Source organism: Microtus ochrogaster, linkage group LG2 (genome assembly GCF_000317375.1).
Source record: "Microtus ochrogaster isolate Prairie Vole_2 linkage group LG2, MicOch1.0, whole genome shotgun sequence".
Taxonomy (NCBI): Eukaryota; Metazoa; Chordata; class Mammalia; order Rodentia; family Cricetidae; genus Microtus; species Microtus ochrogaster.
Genome location: NC_022028.1, coordinates 28,654,810 through 28,677,505, shown reverse-complemented (window position 1 = coordinate 28,677,505; position 22,696 = coordinate 28,654,810). Strand labels below are relative to the sequence as shown.

At 41.9% G+C, this 22,696-nt stretch overlaps 1 protein-coding gene across 4 annotated transcripts in view; it reads left to right on the top strand.

The window, feature by feature from the left end:
* St6gal2 (ST6 beta-galactoside alpha-2,6-sialyltransferase 2) overlaps positions 1–22,696 on the top strand; it is a 65,572-nt gene that overhangs the window by 17,043 nt on the left and 25,833 nt on the right. For all 4 annotated transcript variants that reach the window (XM_026785665.1, XM_026785666.1, XM_005360007.3 and 1 more), the window contains exon 2: positions 16,637–17,623. In XM_026785665.1, coding sequence (XP_026641466.1) covers positions 16,699–17,623 — 925 coding nt within the window. In that variant the 5' untranslated portion in view covers positions 16,637–16,698. The remainder of the gene's footprint in view (positions 1–16,636; positions 17,624–22,696) is intronic.

Below are 22,696 nucleotides of genomic sequence, written 5' to 3'. Positions count from 1 at the left end.
CCCTTTGAGTTTGTGTAAAGTACACACTAATGTTGCTGCACCGTCCTGAATATAACTAGTGACACATTCCTTAGAGCATCTCTTTGCCAATAAGTGACATATGAGTGTGCCCTGGACCAGCATCCAGGATCCCATCAATCACTACCATTGGATGATGAGCTCATTCACACAACTAAGAGTTCTAGTACCTGTGCTTTCATCCTGTCTTCATCCAGCTAGCTGAGTGACCCTGTGTAACTCGATCCATTTGTCTACTTCTTTTAGAAGGAAACGTTGAAGTTTTTGTAAGGTATGCTCCAAAGACTATAACCCCACTGATAGCATGTTCTTTGGTCTAGGACAAAATATTTGCATGTAAGTCACAGACTCGTGGTTCTGCCCTTGTGTTCATTTATTTGGGGCCTGCGACATTGGCAATGGATTTTGCCTGTCAAATTCTTTGGATTTAAATAGCTCAGTGATTTGGTTGGCTCAATACTTGGTCACATTGCTTGTTTGCATGGCTGTCTGTGTCTGGGGGTTCCTGCTCCACATCCTGCTTCAGATTTGTTCCTGGGTTAGGAAGCAGCTTCCGTTCATCTCACCGTGTTTCTCCGTTGATTCTACTTTAGATCTGATACTTTACCTCATTGAAGAAGTGGGACTCAAACTTTTATTCTGACAAGAGAGTCAACCAAGCTGGCAAGTACTCGATATAGTAAAAACCCACAGTAGCCATACATGACGTAATTTGAGCATTACATTCTGAAAGAATCAGAACATTTTGGGGAGTATATTTTTTTTTCCTTTGGAAGGAAAGCAGTAACCTTACATTGTTCAGAAATGAGTTGTAGATACAGATTTTTATCCACCTCATCTGACATCTTAAGTGAAATTTGACTGATGAATTCACTGTTTCTTTGATAGACATCATAAACATTTTTCCTTTTTCAAAAAGCAATCTAGGGAGTGTGTATTTTTAGTGTGGTTAAGGCTGTGTTAAATTGGTGTAAAATAGTTGCCGAAACATTTGTAGAGGAAAGGAAAAAAAAAGCTTTTATTCAAATAGTGCCAAGAGCCAAAATAAAATGAGCAAAGACAAACTGGGATGAAAGGCAACATGTAAAAAAATGGGGCTGCTTTAAGGGTGCACAGCAGTGGCTTTAGTACTTCATTTAAGCTGTGTGTCACATACAGAATGATCTCTAGCAGTTTTATATCTGAATATAAGTGACTTACAAGGGATATTTGTTGAGTGAAAAAATAATTTCTGCTGCAAAAAAAATGTAGTTTACTCGACATGGATATTAGTTTCAGATACAATAATTGCATGTCATTTATATACTTACCCAAGAGCATGACATATCGACATCAGCTCTTTCCCTCATTTACGGAAGGCTTTCATGTGACTCAGATGTCATAAAGACATCATTGCTGCTTATCTTCACTAATTCTGGGACCGTCGAAGATAAGACTATTCTCTTTCATTTGTCTGAAGTGATTGGGCCAAGTCATGTTTCAGATTTCAGATGACTTTGATTTGAAATTTTTTAAAATGTGAGGAATGAGGTGTCTTGGGGAAGGGACCCATGTTTAACCATGGAATTATTTTGTGTCATGTGTGCACCGTCTAGACAGAATGAAGGCAATTTCACTTCAGCTTTTAAGTGTGCTTTCATTTTGTGTAAAGCCACACACAGGAGTCAAAAATGGAGTTTTCTATTTGTGGCCCAGTGTTGGCCCTCAAAGGTTCAACTCTTGGAGCATTTTGAATTTTAGATACCTAATCATGTATCTATAGATGGGCTTTCATGTCAAGGGGCCGGTGGGCAATTTCTGTTTAAGTTGTGGCAGTCTTATTACTTTCTCTTCTTTTCTAGTTCTACATGTCATAAGTTAGACTTCTAGAAGTCAGCGCTACATTGTTTCAAAGGAGTTTTAACAACATCATTTGTGGGGAAGAGTCTTTACCGAGCTTCAGGAGGGACCCTGCAGTCTGCTGTGTTCGGTATGCTCTCAAGTGGCATAGCAGCCTTGACATTACCAAAAGCTGGCGGTATTCATCACAGAAGTCAGCAAAGCCAATTCACTGTGTTTATGGGATTGGTAAGAGGTGGCTGGATTCTTCTAAATGGCATGTTAAAAAAGCTAGAACTTGCCCAAATTATAGTGCACATTGGCCAGGCTCTTAGCTGCTTTAGCTTTTCATTGTTGAGGTTCTTCCACTTGAAATGCATTCGAGAATCTTCACTCCTCGTGACCCATTCCTTCCCAGGTTAAATAGTTCAATCTCCCTCAGGCCTTCCTAGGATACTCACTTAGAATTATTATGTCTCCAAATCTCACCTAAAACCTCTTGCCTTTTCAACCTCCTTCCTTGGACAGACTGTTGTAGGCACTGAGGATGTGTGCTTCACAAGAGAGTCTACAGCCCACTAGAAAGGCCAGCGACACACATAAGTTTCTGGTCAATGTCAAACATCGAAACAAAGCCACTTAACCTGGGCAGAAAGGACACAGGAAAATTAGGAAAGCATTTCCACTTCAGTAAAACCAAAAGGAAGCTAGAGCAATCTGGAGAAGAATCGGTTAGGCAGAGGAAAGGGGCTATGCAAACACCACGTGGTAACATGAGTAGAGCATGTTCAAGAAGTAGTTTATGGGTGAGGGTTATAGAACCTCAATGATTGCCAACACCTGCAGGTGCTCAAGTCCCTTACAGAAAATGGTGTAGCATCTGCAAAGTATATCTGTATGCACTCTTATCTACTTTAATTATCTTTGAATGATTTATAGTACCAAATACAATATAGGTTCCAGATAAATACTTGTTGTACTCTATTGATTAGGGGGAAATGACAAGAAGAAAAAGGGGGGGGGGGCTTGTATGTGCTCGGTACCAACACAATTATTTTCCTAAATTATTTTCGATCTGCAGTTGACTTTTTTTGTTATAAATCCTAAAGCCCTGGCTATAAAGAGCCAGTTGTATTTATCTTTTCAGCATTGTAAAATAAGTGCTTGGATGTCTGAAAAGGAGGAAATGAAAAAAGCAGTAGGTGGGTGTGTAATGGACATCTGGGCTCATATGTACACTTTCACACTTACACACAAATACCTGGGGCAAACTGGACCAGAGTGCAGGAAAGGAAAGACCTGGCCCACCACCAAGGGCTTCTCCATCCACAGTAGTGCTGACTCTTATCCAGAGGCCTCTTAAGCCAATGTCATCAAGGTTTCTGTAAAGGACAGAACAACTTCAGAGTTCGAAAGTTAAAACTTACTGTGAAATGTTTTGAAAGTCCAACTTTACATACTAAATACTCAACTTTACTTTATATTTCATTCCAAAATATTTGGCCATATGTTCTAGAATGTAAAAATCAATGTTCCTGTGTTCTCTACCTGAAAAGATGTGGCTGACTTATCCCATGACTTTTATGGCTAGAGTCTTATTAGGGAAAAGGTGTTAGCGCCTTCACAACTTGACAATTCTTCTAATAGGTTTTTTAAAAAAATAATTTATTTTTTCTATGTGCATTAGTGCTTTGCCTGCATTTATGTCTATGTGAGGGTGTTGGTTATCCTGGAGCTAAGTTACAGACAATTGTGAGCTGCCATGTAGGTGCTGGGAGTTGAATCTGGGTCCTCTGAAAGAGCAGTCAGTGCTCTTAACCACTGAGCCAACTCTCCAGTCCCATCCCCCAAACCAAATTTCAGTAGTGCTAATCCTACCTCACCACACCCTTTGTAAGGAAGCACACAAAAAACAACCGTCTCTACTGACATTTTCACCTGGCCGTGATTTCCACTGGGACTTTCTTAAACACATACAAGAATCATGTTTACCTTTAAACATACTTTGTGAGACAAAAAAATTGACTAGGATCACTGTGACATACTCACCAAATCTACGTTTCGACAGTGACTCATATAATAAAAACTGGATAAATTGGTAGAATTGTCCTAATTTAAATCTTTTTCCCCAATACATCTTTTTCTTTTGGCTGTTTAGCAGCACTGTGACACAGACCTCACCCTTTCTCTGATAAGCTGTGTCATGCAGCCTTTTTTCCTGCATATCTTGACCAGCCCATATGAACAACAGTTTGGGCTACACAGCCTTTGACAGAGTCTCACACCAGGATCATGGGTTCTCAATGGACTGAGGACACCCTTTATTCAGGAAGAACTGATGGTGGAGGAAGGAAAAACTGGAGCACCAGGAAAAGGCTCCATTGTCCCTGGAGGTTGGAAGTCAAGATAGTGCTGCTACATAGCAGAGCCGTCAATTTTATATTCTTGGTGTTTGTGTAAGAACCAGGGATACTTCTCTTTCCGTAAAGAATAACGTAGGGGGTTGCTGGGAAGTTCACTGAGTCTTTAGATTGTTTCTGGTAAAATAGTCATTTTCACAATATTGATTCTTCCAATCCACACAGGAGGCCCTTTCATTTTCTAGTATCTGTCTCGATTTCTTTCTTTATCTGGGTTTTCATCGTAGAGCTCATAACTTTGTTGGTGAGGTTTATCCCAAGTCCCTTTCTGGAATCTGTTGCGAATATGATTGCTCCTCAATGTCATTCTCAGTATGTTGAACTTGGGTGTGTAGGGAGGTTGCTGACTTTACATGCTCATTTTGTAGCCTGTTACTTTGATGAAAGTGTCTATCAGCTGTAAGAGTCTGGATAAGTCTTCATAGTATCTTGTATAGGGAATTGTATCACCCACAATTAAGGGGCCTTGACTTCTTTTTGCTTTATTGGTATCCCTTTCATACCCCTCTAGTCTTGTTGCTTGAGCTCTAACTATATTGAAATAGGCATTGAGTGACTATTGCCTTGTTCCTGATTGTAGTAGAAATGCTTTGGGTTTTTCCTCACTTTGTGTAATTTTGGCTGTACATTTTTCAAATAAAATCTTCACTTTGTTAAGACATATCCTTTTTCTCCCTGGTCTCTTTGCTCTTCTGTCATAAAGAGATGCTGGATTTTGTTGAAAGAATAGTTTGATGTATTGAGAAGATCATATAATTTCTGCCCTTAAGCCCATTTGTTTGATGTATTACATTTATTGATTTCCATATGGCTTAGTTTCTTTCCTTGTTGCAATGATAAAATAACTTTATAAAACAACCTAAAAGAGAAAGGATTTCTTTCAGCTCCCAGTTTGAGCTACTGTCCATTATGTCATGGAAAAAGAGGGCAGCAGGAAGTTGAAGCACCTGGGCACATTGCATCCACAGGAAGGCTGCCTGTCTCTGTCTCCCCAATGATGAGATTACATGTCAAAATGATGAATGCCCATGATCAGCTCACTGTTTCCACTACCTTTCATGATTCCGCTCTCAGGGAATGGCCTTCTCTGCAGTTAAAATGGGCCTTCCCGCATCAATGATCATAGTCAAGATAATCTTCTGCAAGCATGACCATAAAACTAAATAACCCCTTAGGGATGTGTGTGGAAGTCTGTGTGCCAGGTGCTTTGACAGTTCACAGCTCTAATTACAATGTGTATTGAACCATCCTTGTATCTCTCCAGTGAAGCCAGGTTGGCCATGGTAAATGAGCTTTCTCACATGTTCTTAAATTAGTGAACTATTTTATTGTTTGTGCATCTATGTTCATGAGAAAGATTTGTCTATTGTGCATGTGTGTGTGTATTTACAATGTCTACTTTTGGGTATGTAGGACAACCTTGAATGGTATTTCTCAGGAGTCATCCACTTTGCTCTTTACAATAGGACTTCTCAACAGTCCTAGGTTTTGCTGTCTTTCTCTACCTCCCCAGTGATGGGATTACAAAAGCACACCAAAATGCCTAGTTTTTTTTACTTTAGGTTCAAACATCTTAATTCATGTCCTCTCAAGCATAAGCACTTTATTGATTGACCTATTTTCCCAGCCCCTAATTCTCTTCATGTGTTGTATGTTTTATCTTTATCAGCTTTGAGTATCATGGAAATACTGGCTTCATAGAAAGAGTTTTGTAGCAGTCTTTCTTTAAAAGAAATGTTTCATTGAGTGGCTTGAGATAGAGTGAGGTTACTTCCTCCCACAATTCTGTTGGAATTCAAAAGTGAATTCATCTGGGCTTGGGCTTCTTTTAGTTGAGAGATGTTTTATCATTGCTCTAATCCTGTTGCTTATTATAAATTTATTTAAATTGTTTATTTCATCTTGGCTTAATTATGGTATATCTTAAGAGTCTAGAGTATATCCATTTCTTTCAGACTTTCCAATTTAATATTTTTGTGGTACGTGGTTTTGCTTAAAAATTTTAGCCTTTATATTTATGCATATGGCTGCTTTGCCTGCATGTATGTCTGTACCACATTTGTGGCTGGTGTCCACTGAAGGCCAGAAGAAGGCACCAGATCCCCTGGAACTAGAGTTACTCAATGACCGTGAGCCATCATGTGTTCTTGGAATTGAACATAGACTCATAAAGAGCAGTCAGCACTATTAACTGCTGCACTATCTCTCCAACACACCCCATAAATATTTTTAAGTATGTTGCATTGATTTAATTAGTATTAGTGGTGGTGTGCCCCTTTGAAACTCTAATTGCTTTTAGTCTTATCTCTTGTTCTTTCATTCAGTTTGGCCAAGGATTTGCTTATCTTTTTAAAAAATAGCTATGTTTATGCTTTGTATTTTGTTGTTGCTGCAATTGTAATTGTTTGCATTTTGCTTCAATAAATTCTGCCCTAAACTATATTTATTTCTGTATACTGCTTAAGATCTGACTTGTTTTTCTGAGACCCAATGTGTATCATTTTTGTATTTATTTGAGACCTCGCTGGATTTTAGTGTAGGTATTTGAGCAGTGAGCTCTCATTTTAGGATTGCTCTCACTACAGTACATAGGTTTCTCCAGTGTTGCTATCATCTTTATATCATTCTTGAAGTTAATTTTTCTTGATTTATTCAATGGTCTGTTCTTTATTCAACAGTATGCTGCTTAATCTCCTTGAGTTTGTATATGCTCTGTAGTTTATCTTGCTGTTGATAGCTAGCATTCCATTGTGGTCAGGTAAAATACAACTTTCTTGTCTTTGCTAAGGCTTGCTTTGTGTCATATTATAAGGGCAATTTCAGAAGAATTCTGAAGGCTTCTGGGAAGAATGTGTGTTCTGTACTGTTTGTGTGTATCTAACAGACTGTGGATGTCTGTTAGATCCATTTGTTGGCATTTAACTTAAATGTTTCTCATTTATTTTTTCCTCAGAATGACTTATCAATTACTCAGATTATGGTATTAAAGTCACTATACAATTTCTGCAACTTTTTATTTGTAATCTTTGCTATTTTACTATCCCTCATGTGCTTCACTATTGCTCCAGCATGGTTTCATCCTTCCTGTAGCTTCATTGATGTGTTCATCTTCCTCTTCAGTCTGAAGGAATCTTGGCAGTGTCTTCTATAGAGATGGCTTGACTGTCATTAATTCTTTTAGCCTATTCTTATTGTGGGAAGATTTTTTTCTTCTTCAATTATGATGGATAATTTTACTAGGTATAATATACTTAAGTCCTCCTGGATTTTAAAGTTTCTTTAGAGAAACCAGCTGTTATTCTGATGTGGTTGCCTTTATATGCCACTTGTGTCTCTCTTGTAGATTTAAATATATTTTCTTTGCTCTAAATATTAATGTTTTAACTATACTTTTTTATGGTCTTATCTGTTTATTCTTCTAAATGCCTCCTTACTTGGGTGGGTATCTTTCCATATACTTTGGCAATTTTCTGCTCCGAGTTTTTTGAAAATATTTTCCCTGCCTTTGCCATGAAGTCCCGCTCCTTATTCTTTGTGCATGATGCATAGATATGGTCTTTCCATCATATCCCATGGATCTTCAATGTTCTTTTAATATATTTTAATTACTTTACATTTATCATTGGTTAAATGTTCCAATTACTTTTCTGTTTTTAAGGCTTGATATTTTGAACACCCTCTGAATTATTCTATTTTTCAGGGACATTTTTTATTTGACATATTGAAGTTTTCATTTCCAGTATTTCAAGTTGGTTTTTTTTTCATTCTTTGTATCTCTTTATTGAATTTTACTTTCCTGTCCTGTATTGAATTCCTTATTTCCCATGTTTGTGTTGGAATTCATTCTGGAATTTATTTTTGTTCTGTTAGGATTTCTTTGAACATATCTATAATAAATTTTTTGTGTCCTTTGTCTGGGGTTTCATTTTATTCACTCAGATTAAATTGTTAATTTGGAGAGGTATTGTATTGAGTTAGTTTATCATATTTCTGTGGTTTGTATTTGGACTTATGCATCTGGGGCTATTTATTTATTTATTTTAATTGAAGACACACCTATTCTTTTGATGCATATATTCACAGTGTTCAAGATGGACCAGAAATAGGATTCAATTTTCATTTCCTATTCTAGACAGGTGTTCAGGGTACAAGGTTAACACCCAAAACTCCTGTGAGAGTAAAATAATAATGTCTTAAATTTTTTTCAAAGGGTAGAGCCACTGTGGAAATGTAGCAATCATCAAACAACTAACAGTATCTCCTTAAACATCAAATCCTTTTAAATGTTTTCTGAAATTGGTTAAGGGAGGAGTTGTGTTGTGTGACTTTATTGTGTTTCTTGGGATTTTGCATTGGGATTTATGCATTAAGAAAATTCAAGAGCAATAGGACTGAGTGCACTGGTGTGTTACCACGGTGGAGTAACTGTGTTCAACAATAACTTCCTATTCACTTTGTGAAGAACAAACTAGAAGAAGGGAGCTAAACATTCCAAGGAAAGAAATGATAAAAGGGATAAGAATGGGAATTACCATACTCTGATGTATACACACTGTGCTGAAATATCATACTGTACCCCGCAAGTATATATAATTATTATCTAAAGATTCAAAAAGAGATGGTGAAAGTAATATATATATATATATAACTCTGGGGCTCGGATTCTCTTCACTTTCTATACAAAGATGAAGTTTAAAGTGCAGAAACTCACCCAAGTTCATGTGGGGGTAAGAGCTGTAGAATTAAAGCCTGTTCCACGGTGAGCCCTCTGCTCTTCATTTCCCTAAAAAAAAAAATTAAATTTTTCATGTGTTTAAATCAGGATATACGTGTGTGTGTGTGTGTGTGTGTGTGTGTGTGTGTGTGTGTGTGTGTGTGTGTGTCAGATAAAAGTCTGAAGGGTTCAGTTATCTCCTTCCACCATCTTGGTCCCTGGGTTCAATTAGGTCAGCAAGCTCAGAAGCATATCCTTTACCCACCGAGCCATCTCAGTGTCCCTTCTTCACGTTTATAAACCAGTCTATTAAAGTCTGTCTCTTTTCAACTGATAACATTGTCTCATTGAAGTTCTGACTAAATCTGGAATCCAGTGTAAAATACACATTTTCTGTTTCATATTACTCTCTTAGCAGGAAGTCTTACCTAAAGGGCTTTAGAAATAGATACAAGAAAGTAATAGCAATTGGTGGTATTTCTGTCTTGTTTTTTACAATTATTATGGTTGTTGCTATTATTTAAGATTATTATATACTTTACGTGTGAGAAAGCAGACACTAATAAAGAAGCTTATGGATTCAAATTTAATGATGGTAATATTTTCTAATCCGGGTCTTTAAATGTTTTTGCATGGTGCACACACCCTACTCCCCCTCTTACTTATTAAAGTCTCTTTGCTCCCCTTAGAGGTGTTTAGTCAATGGATATCTATGATGTGTTTTACCCTGTTACATAAATGGCCACTCTGTGTGTCTGCTTTACCAGCCTCTGACATCCTCCGGGTCATATCTGATATTTACTCATGGAAACAGCACTAATATGTTTAGTTTGTCTTCTATTTTTACTCTTCATGTAGGTCTTTACCCACAAACTCTCTTTCAGAGGGAGAAGCAAATGTCACGTGGAGCCTCTGAAATCTGCTCCAAGTTCCCTGAAGCCCCCTTTCTTCTTTGGTTCTTCAAAGGGGCCTCATTTTCCGGCCTTAAGGGACGTGGGTCTTTGACTCTGCAGAATTCTTCCCGTTCCTGCTTTTACTATGAAGTAGGTTGTTCAAGGACAAAGCACCATGTGACACATACCCACTCTTACCTTCAGCCTAATGAATATGTATTGAATGATAGCAGAATGAACTATAAGAAGCTGATTAGCACAGTGAATCCATTAGCAGATACTTATCAGTCCTTGCTGGGCAGGTTTACATTCATGACTGAAGCAGCAGGGATAGGGCTTTATTTAGGGAGGATTTATTCTGGACCTATTAGTTGTAGTAAGGTAGTCGTGCTTGTATAACTAGTGCTACCTCAACTTAGGTCACTTAAGGAGAGGGGTGATGCCTAATGGTAAACGCTCAAGTGAACACAAGGGACCCAGTGTCCAAAACAATAGATACCAAACTTCTTAGGCCACTCTTTCTGTTTGTACAAACTAAGGAATCTACATTTAAAAAATAGGAACTGAGCTCTGTTAGAGGGAGGCCCCTTGTTAGTTCCTGGCTGCTCAGCCCCTAAATAACCACACAGAAACTATATTATTTAAATCACTGTTTGGCCCATTAGCTCTAGCTTCTTATTGGCTAACTCTTACATATTAATTTTACCCATCTCCATTCATCTGCGTATTGCCACGAGGTCATGACCTACCAGCAAGGTTTTAGCACGTCTGTTTCTGCCGGCAGCTCCATGGCTTTTCCTTGACTCTGTCTCCTTTCTCCCAGCATTCAGTTTAGTTTTCCCCACCTAGCTCTGTTCCCCTACAGCTCTGCTTTAGGCCCAAAGCAGTTCTTTTATTAACCAATGATATTCACAGCATACAGAAGGGAATTCCACATCAGGGCTCCCAGTGTGGACCAGACTCTGTGCTGAGCATGTCACTTTATTCATTTATTTTATAAGGCATGTACCACAGTCCAACCATTTAACAACCTAACCATAAGCAACCTACTACATACTATGGCCTAGCAATTCAATAGCTTCATGGTATGATCTTATAGACAAAGAACAGCCTAATCATTCAATGATATTACCATAGAGTAGCCTAGACATACAAAAGACCTAACCATTTAACAACATTCAACAGCCTAACCATATAGCAACCTACTAAGTACTATAGCCTAGCCATTCAATAGCTTAATGGAATGACCTTATAGACAGAGACTAGCCTAACCATTCAATGATATAACCAAATAACAGCCTAGATATGCAAAATACCTAACCATATAACATCTTAACCATATGTTTTCCTGGTAACCATAAGTTTTCCTGGACCCTCTTCACAGGCTGAGAAGCACACACTGACACAACCATCCTCTTAAACAGCTAGGAACCTCTGGGTAGCAATTACAAGGCAAAGAATTTCCTCCATTTGCTATATTTTACTATTCCCAATCATTTATTTGAAAAAGAAGGTGAAGAAGAAGCCTCCCACTTCTTCTCTGAGTGTTAAAAACTGAGTAAGATGTTGCTGCCACCTATAGGAGGCTTGCAGTCATCTCCACTGTAGCTTGTCCCCGTATCTGATCATTAACCATTGCCTTGGCACCTTCATACATCACTGCCTAGCCCAATCGCCATCAGGGATGTTTTCTCTGGCAGCTGATGCAGAGAACCACAGCCAAATACTAGGCACAGAGAGAGCCCAAATTGGAGCTCTCCATTGAGACCCTCCCCTTGGAGCTTAGAGAACCCTGAGGAAGAGGGGAAAGGAAGAATGGTAGGAGCCAGAGGGGTCTAGGGCACCAAGAGAATGTGGTCTACAGAATCAGCTAAGCAGGGCTCAGAGACTAAAGCAGCAATTATGGAGCCTGCGTGGGTCTGCCTCAAGTCCTTGACATATATGGTTGTTAGATTGGTGGATTTTGTTGTGTGGAATTCCTAAGAGTGGAAGTGGATGCGTCTCTGACTCTTTTGCCTTCTCTTAAGACCCCTTTCCTCCTGCTGGGTTGTCTCACCCAGCCTTTATATAACGGTTTCTGCCTAGTTCAACTGATACCTTAGGAAGCCTGCTCTTTTCTGAAGGGAAAAGAGGAATGGATCTAGGTGTAGGGTGGATCTGGAGGAGTGAATGGAGGGGAAAAGGTGGTTGGGATGTGTTGAAAATAAAAAGGGAGGAACAAAAATAAAGGAGGGAAAGAGGGAGGAGGAAGGAAAGAAGCAAGCCAACTCACACCTTTGCCAAGGTGGTCCATTTAGCCTGTCATCCTTTCCCCCTTCCTGACATAAGAGGCCTGTATTTCCACATCCATCTGGACACAAACCCTGTCGCAGGAAAGAGACCTATCACTCTATCATGGAAGACTGCCCTTCCAAAGACAAAGATTTGATGTTCTCCTTAGAAAGGGGCTAGTGTCCCATCACCAAAAAGCTCCCCTGACTTTCCCTTCTTTTCTTCTGAACATTGGCCTAAAATTGGTCTGAGAGTCTTAGCCTTCCATACGTAGAGACTTTCTTATGTTTACAAAGTGAAGAAAAGAAAAGGGGCATTTATAAAGAGGCCCTTGAGGTTAGGAGGTGATAGATCTCCCGCCAGAGAACTGTTCCTTCCTCTCGTGTGTGACATCTTCTCAGATGTCACAAGAGCTAATTTTAAGGAAAAACATTGTGATGATCATTAAAATGCAGGTGTCTCTCCATAGCTCACAAGTTAAATCTTTATTATTTCAATGTTAGATAAATACTTAGATTTGAAATTGGTGCCCACAACTCCTTTGTACACATAAAAAATGCAAGTGGTTCTGAGACTCACAGAAAATCTGGCCATTGGGGTCACAGCAAACATACCAAAGCATATTAAATACCACCACCATCAACAAGAAACTTGAACCCCCAAAACTGATGACAAACCTTGTCAACCTCAGGGCTGTAGAACGACATCCTTAAAGAGGCCTAGGATTAAACTTTTTGCTCTTGTGCAAAATAGGAACTTAGCTGGTTACCATCATGCCATACTGTACCATTTGAAGAAGTGTTTACATTTCATAATTTCATCTGACAACGTGTGATAAATTGTGCCTTTGAGAAACTATAATTTCTTTCAGAACACTTTGAAGGAGAATTTCAACATTCCTCTGTATAATTATGATCATCCCTAAGACAACTGGGCTCTTTGGTTGGGTGGGGGAATCCATGTCTAAGCTGAGGAAACCCACAAACCTTTCTAGATAAGCAAGAAAATTAGAATAATTTCAGGGATGGATAGGTTCCCTATGAAAAAATACAGAATTTATCTAGAGGTTTGTCTAGACAAAAAACTGAAGTAGAAGAAAGGATGGGAATAGGACAGAGGTAGAGCCAATAACAGAGAAGGTCCTCTAGGAACCAAATCCTTCCTGCTGCTACGTAATAACTGGGAGTGTCTGTGGAAGGGAGAGGAAGCCACGCTGGTCCAGGATGCTGATAATCTTGCCACAGCTGTTCTCAGGGGGAAAGTGGCAGAAACTTGACAGCCCCAGTCACTTAACCCTGGTTGACAATATACACATGAAGGTCTGATTAGGGAGCACTTTCCCCTGGCATCTGGGGGCAGATGATTTGCCTGATGGGGCCTCTTATCCTTCTCTGGTGGCATTTATATCACACCAGCTAATGATGACATATAGCAGTAAGGGTAACAGGTAACTCTGCTTAAGTGATGTCATTATAATATTTCAGATGTACTGTAATAGGGAAAGGCTGCTTTCTATTGCATAATAAAAGCATCCATTTCACATGGAAGAGGGTTGTATGCTTTAACCTTGATGCCTCTTGCCTTTATGTCCTAGATCTCTTAGAAACATGCACCCGACAGATACCGAGAATAAGCAGAAGGAATTCTGTGTATTTTGCTAGCCGAGAATCTGCTGCTGCTTTGAGATTTAATCATTTTGGAGAGTGGTCTCTTAATTAACAACAGCAGGCTTGCCACCACCAAAGTTGCAGTGAAGGTTTTTGGATTACTGAAAGTTGAAGCCTGCTCATGAGTGGAGGCAGCTAACCTCCTCCTCCTCTCTGTAATTACTGTATCAGGAAGCACGTGCATCACACCTGATGGAGAATTGCTGTTCCTTGCCTTGAGATTCTTTCATTTTGTGCAGCTCTGAGGATCTTCAGTTTCTCCTGCCTAGCACATGGGGCAGGAAAGAACAAATGGCCACGGGGCCTTGGGTACCCGGCAGGACCTTCTCTTCCAAGTGTCCCCAGACATCTTCTCATTATTTTCCCTCCCTACCATGCCAGCCATCATTTCCCTTGACAGAAAAGGCTTCCCATGTCTCTTTCAAGGAAAACGGCATTTTTCTATTATGATGCAGCTAGTCTGTGATCTTGGGAATCATACTGTCTAATTCAGCAGCTTCACCTTTGTATTTGACTTCCCCCGCAGCTTCCTGCAGCAACTAAACTATAAAGCAACATGAATTCATGTAGCATGGGGGCCATGGCCCCTGCGGCCAGAGGTTTCTGTCTCCTTTCCAACAGCTCAAAGCTGATTTTCTTATTTTATACCCCCAACTCTGCACACACCTCGTCTTTATCTGTAGGTTATAAAAACATTCTTACGGACTAACACTGCAATGATGTTATTATCTTTCTCATGTTACCCACCCAAATGCTGCTGCTCAGAGCGGTGAAACCATTCCCAGTCAGAGGCAGGAAGGCAGGCTTTCAAATTCGCACCTGCAGCCGTGGGATGAGGTGAACGCTGGAGGACTCCTCTCCTCTTTGTCGCAGGATCCTTTCTGAAACTCTAATTCAAATTTTCAAATATCCTGTGTTAGGACTAAGCTCATTATACTAATGAAGTGAGTCACGGGTCCTACAAAGCTTTAGGGTGGGGACTTCAGAAAGGCTAACAATGTGAAATTTCTGGGTGAGAACTTGGTGTTAGCCTCTAGCAAAGAAAGGAAAGCTGTGGACTGAGTTTAGTCTCAAGGCTGACAGTTCATCCAGGCATAATCATATAACACAACCTCTGTAAAATGCTGGTACTGAGGATTAGCAGAGCTCTCTGACTGGTAAAGATTTGATATACCAGGAGTGTTTCATGTATCCACCACCTTGTGGGCATTGTGTATATAAAACTAAAATAATTAACTATGCCATTTTGCTTGGGTTTGTTGGCCATTCTAGAAAGTTATCAAACCTAATGGGCACTGTGGAGACTTCGTGCCTGATAGCTGAACCATCAGAGGTGTGGCCAGTTGACTCCACCTGCAGCTGGCATCCAAAGTAAGGGAAGTCTTCTGGATATGAACGCCAATTTATAGAGTAAGCGCCAACTCCAGGTAGCAAGTGATGGAATGACATTTCAATGCCCACAGTTTTAATGGAAATAGAATAACTATTGCTAAGCGTAATGTTCTGATTTCCACTGGATCCTTAAAATACTAGAAAAAGCTCCTAGACCTTTTTGTTTGACATTATGACTTGAAGCAGGGATGGACTGTGTCCTGAATAGACAGGTTGGTCAAGTAACATAGAAGATGGTGCTCAAATCATGGCCCCAGACTGCACTGTAGGAGACTATCCATTATCACTTCCTAGTAAGATGTGTGAACCCATAAGGAGTAAGCACTTAGAAGTTTTGACAGTAATTGTCATGGCCATCACATTCTGATACACAAGAAAACACCAAAGTAGAGCAGCGAGTGGCAATTTGGGCAATAATGATCCTTTCCCACAGGTAGACAACAAGCTATATTTAGAAAATATAACTTTCCTTGGTATGGTTTCAAAGTTTAGCAAGCCCTAAAATCAAGATGGGTTTGTACACAACATTGCTTTCTATAACATGTTTTTGGGCATGTTAGTTTACATTTCTGGACCTGTTTCTACTTTTCAAAAATTTAAGTATATAAGTACTTTATCTGTATGTATGTTTTCATGCCAGAAGAGAGCATCAGAACCCACTGTAGATGGTTGTGGGCCACCCTGTGGTTGCCTTGAACTCAGGACCTCTGGAAAAGCAGCCAGTGCTCTTAACCCCTGAGTCGTGTCTCCAGGCCCCCACTTCTAATTCTCGGAAATGGATATAACAGTTCTTTCTGTCTTATTCAAAACTGAAAATATCTAAGGAGATAATCCAGGGCCTGGGGCACAGCCTGGCAACCGCTGGTATTTCCTCTAGGTTAACCTTGTGTCCCTGCTGGTTCAGTCTTGGTTGCAGAAGAGCAGGGCAGTTCTTGAGGGCACTCAAGTCAGAAGGTGCCCTGTAAGGTGTTTACCTACAGCCACAGTCACCCCATTGCTTTATTTAGAACCACCACTGGTGGACTTCTCGCATGTTCCAGGTAGATCATGAAGAACTTAGAAATGCCTACCGTGGAAGCCTATAAAATATCTGAGATGAGACGTTGATGATGCTAGCAGACAAGAGCAGGCAAACTACACTCTTCAACTTTGCTTCCCCTAACTAGATGCAGAAGGAAGGTTCAGCCACAGGTTCCCCACAAGAGTGCACAGGCATGAACGGCAGACACGTCCAGAGCCCCGTAGGAAAGATTTTTCTCTCCCAAGGCTCTGCTGAGATGGCGTGACCTTGCAATGGTCAAGTGTGAAGGTAGGAGAGAAGTTAATTCTGTAGTGCTGGATATTCTGTCTTCTGATGCCCCTTTCAGCTGCTTTTTCATAAATGCTGCCCCAGCAGCGTCTGAGCAGGCTTCCCATGCTAACTGTGGCTCCTGTCTTTTTCAGGTTCTGCCCACCTCGCCGTGCGTTAGAAACCTAAGGTGAAGTGCTGGCCTCAGAGGTCTGCAATGAAACCGCACTTGAAGCAATGGCGACAACGAATGCTCTTTGGAATATTTGTCTGGGGGCTCCTCTTTTTGGCGATTTTCATCTACTTTACCAACAGTAACCCTGCTGCGCCTGTACCCAGCTCCTTCTCCTTCCTGGAGAACCATGGGCTCCTACCCGTGCAGGGCAAGCAGCGGGCCATCATGGGCGCTTTGCAGGAGCCCTCCTTGCTCAGGAATTTGGAGGCAAGCAAAGAGCTGCTGGGCAGTCACCCTGCCAGCCCCTTCCACAGCGGGCCTGTGGACCCACAGAAATGGGACCAAGATGGCTTTGACGATGGGGATGAGTTTTTTTCATCCCAGGTCGGGAGGAAGTCGCAAAGTGCTTTCTACCGGGAAGAAGAGGAAGATGGCTACTTTTTTGCTGCTGGTCAGCCAGGGTGGCACCGCCACACACAAGGCGCCCTGGGGCAGCCCTCCCCAGAGGAGCCATCGAGGCGGGCAGGACCCGCCCAGCACAAGCGAGAGAAGCTTCACCGTGCAAGACGGAGCCGCGTGCCCGAGGAGGCCTTCTACGGCGACATGCTGTCAGCCTCCATGTCCAGAGCCTTCCTGTACCGGCTCTGGAAGGGGACCGTGTCCTCCAAGATGCTGAACCCGCGCCTGCAGAAGGCCATGCGCTACTACATGTCCTTCAACAAGCACGGTGTGCACTTCCGCAGGCGGCGCGAAACCAGGCGCACAGGGCCGGAGCTGCTGTGTGAGCTGCGCAGGCGCGTGCGCGTGCGCACGCTGGACGGCAAGGAGCCACCCTTCTCAGCGCTGGGCTGGAGGCCGCTGGTACCTGGGGTGCCACTGAGCCAGCTCCACCCGGGCGGCCTGCGCAGCTGCGCAGTTGTCATGTCCGCTGGTGCCATCCTGAACTCCTCCCTGGGGGAGGAAATCGGTGGGTCCCACGGGGGCTTGTGGTTCTTTGCATTTCGAGTTCCAGGCTGGGGCTGTGCCCAAGATGCTGGACAAACTTCATCCCTCATAGAAACTGTGGTCTATGTGAGCAGAAGGCAACAGGGGGCCAGGGCATCAGGTGGGAATATGGGAGAGGAGGAGGAGGTCAAGGATGCTGGAGGTTGCTTTTATGGGCGCCAGCCTTAAAGTGGTGTAGTTCCTGCCATAGGTAGACAGACATGGGCTCGCCAACAGAAAATCAGTTCTTGGTGGATAGCATTCATTCCTCCACCATTCTTTGCCAGAGAAAGTACCTACCCATCTGCCTTGCCCCTCCCCCAGCTCTCCTCTCCCTGGCAATTTTAGATCCTGCTCTCTAGGACCCCTCTAATCCAGTTGATTGCATTGCTGTCTCCCCTTAAGGGCAAGCAGTTTGGCCCTTAAGATCACTGATTTTACAAGTGTGCGTTTATCCCCTAGTGGGTTCTTTACTGGGCACAGACAACAAATGTGGCTCAAACATAGCCTCAGCCTCAAGTCTGGACACAAAAGTTCTCACTGCAGATGTGGCAGGTCCTAAGGCACTAGCATGGAAGTGACATTCAGGAACGCATTGCTTCTTCATGACGGAGAAGCAATGCACTGTTACCCTTATTCTTCTAAAAAGAGCCTTTAGTTCTGTGTCCTTAAAGAGTGATGATGTCCTGCAGCCAACTCAGAAAGGCACACTCAGAAACCCCCTCAGCTCATCTGTTTTTTGGGGAATGAGACTGTATGGGAAATTTTTTTTAACTTAAAAACCCAGAACAACAAATATGGCCTTGTGGTGTGCGGTCCCCGTGTCTCCATGCTGACATTACATCAGGCTCATAATAACACTATCCATGTGTCACATAAGCTTGTAGCAAAACCCAGAGCAGAGTGGCCTGCAATTTATTAAGAACGAACAGTGGTTTAAAGGTCCCCAGGGTGAAATAACACCACAGCTCTTTCTCATTTCCAAGGACCAATATTAATAATGCAGAAGAGGAATTTAAGTATTATGCTTTGAAGCAGGCGGTAACTTATTTCTGGTTTTGTTTAGTTTTAAACACCTCTGCATCGTAAATATAGAGTGTTCGAACGGCTCTTGCATACCAAAAAGAAATCTTACCTTTTTTTTCATGCATAAAGGATCATGACTGGAGCCTTTCAAACTCTACTCAAAAGGTGGAAGAGGATGTGAAAGTCACTTTGAGAGCCATATTTCTGGGGAACATGAAAGACCACTGTTACCATATTTGTTCGTTTCTAGTACCCAAATTTAATTTCAACTGTATGACTTCAGGATCAGAATTGTAAAGTCAGAAATGAGGAACAGGCTTAAGGAATTTGTGGGGTTATTTGCTACTTCGGCTGGTTAGTTGGTTTGTCTTGTTTTGTCTAGGTTCAGATTTTATACCTGGGATTTTTGAGTCTTAGAACCATAGTGTTGCTCAGTTTGTAGAAACAAAAAAGCTGTTCACTTTTGTAAGCTGGTGTGCTGGACCAATCCTGTACATGCCAAGGGCTGGGTTCTTTCCTCCCTGCTCACCTGGCATTGCCATTGCAAACCCAATATGGTCACTAGTGAGTCTGAGAGCAAAATCAGTCTCATGTTGTAGACTTTATATCTCTTCATGTACCTTGGGGTATTGGAGCATGCTGCAGATAACATCAGGTTGCCCCCTCTGGAATGGAATGCTAAGTGAAGATCTAATGAATTTCCCAAAGATGACGTGGTGAAAAATTTAAAGCATGCCCAAGGCAGTCATATGCCATAGCCCAACCTTAGCTCTGCCCAGAAGGCTCTCCAGCTAAGGTCTTGCTCTTCCCTGGTTTTCCAGAGTAGGCCCAGTTAAGACAGTTTGCTACTTGGCTACCCTTTGGCTCCCCCAGGTGTTTGTTTTGTGGGCATTGAGTCCTTCTCCCAAGGCCCCATTCTGTTAGACTAAGTCCTATGGAACTGTTGTTTGGGTTTAAAGAGGTATACTGATTATAAAGACCCTTACTCTGAATGCGTGGCTTGAGCTGTTTGGAAACATGAGATATTCCTTCCAGTTATGAGACAGTTTCTTGTCATCCAGACAACAAATGACAATAATTTGCTGGTCATTCCTGACAGTTCTGTGGAAATCCACTAGACAAAATAAAAATCCACTGTGGGGAGACATCGCAGTCTTGATGTGGAAGACCAGGGTCTGTGTTATTGAACAACTGAATAGTGTCTCGTAGATGGGAAAATGGGAGGTAGGGGTGGGATATGTTGGGTGCAGAACCCACAGTAATATCTGGAGTAGGTCTTGGATTTGGCAAGTCCTTTAACCTTACGTTTAAAAAGCCAAGATCATGTAGTCACTAAGCCATTAGATGTTTGCTGATCACCGTTTCTCAAGCAGATCCTGTGCTAAACACAAAGATGAATAAGTGACAGAGAAGATTTCAAATTCTGTACAATTCTAGAGAGAACCAGACCATGAACAGACAATTCCAGCATCCTGTGAATGGGACAAAGGCAAAGAGACGTAGAGATAAGCAAGATAGACTTGATGGCAAAACACTAACCCACTCTTATTGGCGGGCAGAGAGGAGGTCAGGAAAGACTGCTCTGCAGAAGCCGGTCCAGGCCAAGGGTCAAGTATAGGGCATGAGACTAGCAAAACTTCAGTGAGTACAAGGGCCAGGAGTAGGCAGGAAAGAAGCTAGCAAGGAAGGGAGGAGGGCAACGCATGGATAATCTGATGCTTACTGTCAGGCTCCATTTACCAATTGCAGTAGTATTGCCAGCTGAGAGTGTTTGCTGTAAACAGAGACCTGTTCTAGCACATTTTGACTGCCGTAAAATCAACAGCCCTGAGTGGCACATACATTTCCATTCTAGATAGGACACAAAGCATCCAGAATCCCCTGGACTGAGTGTCGATTGAAGTTGCAGCCTGGGTCTCTAGGAATTGAGGACAATGAGGGCTGAAGCACGGAAACCTAAGCATGGATGTTTCATTTTAGAGACATCACACATGAGCCTGGATTTGGGGGCATGGGAGAAGTCAAGTGAAACAGGCAGGTCAGAGAGGAGAGGGACAGGACAGTGGGAATAGATAGAGATAATGGATGGTTTTGTCCTGTCCCTGCAGGCCATTGGCTGGTGTCTGGAGGCTGCATGCTATGACTGCTTAGTTTTTATTTTTGGGTCAGCACAAGTTAGGAGGAGGAAGAGAGGAGGATGCAGGGCCTGGGTCAGGGCTAGATGGTGATGCTAAGACCTCTAGCATGCCTGGGTGCTCCTTGATGGGAAGCTGTGGGAAGGTCAGCACAGCTCTGCTCTGGCCCAGTAATGCCTTCTGTAGAAGTGAAGCTTGACCTCATCCAGCTTGTGCTCACTGTCTGATCTGCTCCCTTCCTCTGCATATGAGTGAACGGCATAGCTTCTGACGATGCATTACCATGTGGGCAGGTGTGTATTTATCGAGTGAATATGGACGGTTTGAACTTGTTGTCCCCGGTCCTGCTCATTGACCCCTTCCACCAGGTTCAGCAGACTCCATCACTCTGCCACCTGTACCCTGGTAACCTTGTGACTCTTGAAACCAGCATACTCTTTCCAGAAACATTCATGGTCTTCTGCCTTGTGACATTGTAAAATACTGACTGGTCCACCTAGGGAAACAAACATTCAAATGCCTGGAGATGTATGAGGGTGATTTGATTAACTTGGAATTACAGTCAATTTACTTGAAACACATCCACTACTTAGGACCCTGGGTATGCTCATCAGATCATGACACAGAGACTATGTCACAGGGATGGGCAGCATGGCTTCCAAAGAACTGTGGTGGTGGAGACAGTGTCACACTGGTTCTCCAGTCTTGCCCCCAAATCCTTCTGAGTCCATAGTATATCAACCGCCTGGAGTCTTCCTCTTCACTCTTGATTTTTTGATGGGTTGGCCTGAATGGCCACTTCAAATTTGTGGTTCATCTATGGTTTCCAGGACTCTTTCGGGGCTCTGGAAGGTAAACTCAGTTTTTGTGTATACCCTCAAGTCTTTTTCTTTTTCAACATTGTACTGTTAAAACAAAAGCAGCAGAGGACAATACTGATGGCCTCTGAGGACACACCTGGAGTAGGGTGTGCAAAACACTGGTCACCATGGTATCTTCACCACCAAGTGGAACAGTACGACTGAACAGTGTCATGTTCACTGTCAACGGCTGGGGGGCTGCGTTCAAAACGAATGCCTTCACGAGGGCTCGACCCCTTGAGTGCAGGTGTTTTTTAGATCCCATGGGACAAAGTAGGAAATGGGAGATGGCACTTGTGCTGATCAATGGGAAGGCCCTGCGGGATTGAGCTAAAGGATGAACTAGCCACTCGTGCCGTGAAATACAGCTTTTATTTGAAAAATAGAATAACTGACAGACAGACTTTAATTATTCAGATCTGGACGCTTGGCAAATTTCTTCTCGGGAAGGGATTAAATGAGACTGTCACTCTGAGACAGACAGGGTTTTTTTTGCAGTGATAAAAAAAAATGAAGCTTTCAACAAGGAACTTGGAAGCTTCCCACACTTGAAGACTTATGAAATCCATGGTATATTAACCAATATGGCCTGTGGATAATTTATAGTGGAACATAACAGTATTCAGAATCACTCTCCAACTTGTTTCCAAGAGTTTTTACATTAACACTGAGCAAAATTTTACATAGATAGACCCCCATTTTAAGAGCAAGACGGAATAGATTATAAAATAAAATTGCAAGCTGGTTGGACTCCTTTTATATAGCCATTTATTTTAATTTTAAAAAACATTTTATTTTGGAAGACTTATTATTTCAGACACAAATGTATTATTTTCTACAAGGAAGATAAGCTGAATGGTGGGCACAGACAGCAGACTGCAGAGGAACCCTGCTTTGCGTTTCATAAACATACGTTGTCAGCAATTTATTTGGAACAAAACAAAAACCAAAAAACCCTCATTGACATGCTTTTGAGATACAACAATACAACCAGCTCTTAACAAACTACCACCTACCAAGTATGGGTAAACTATC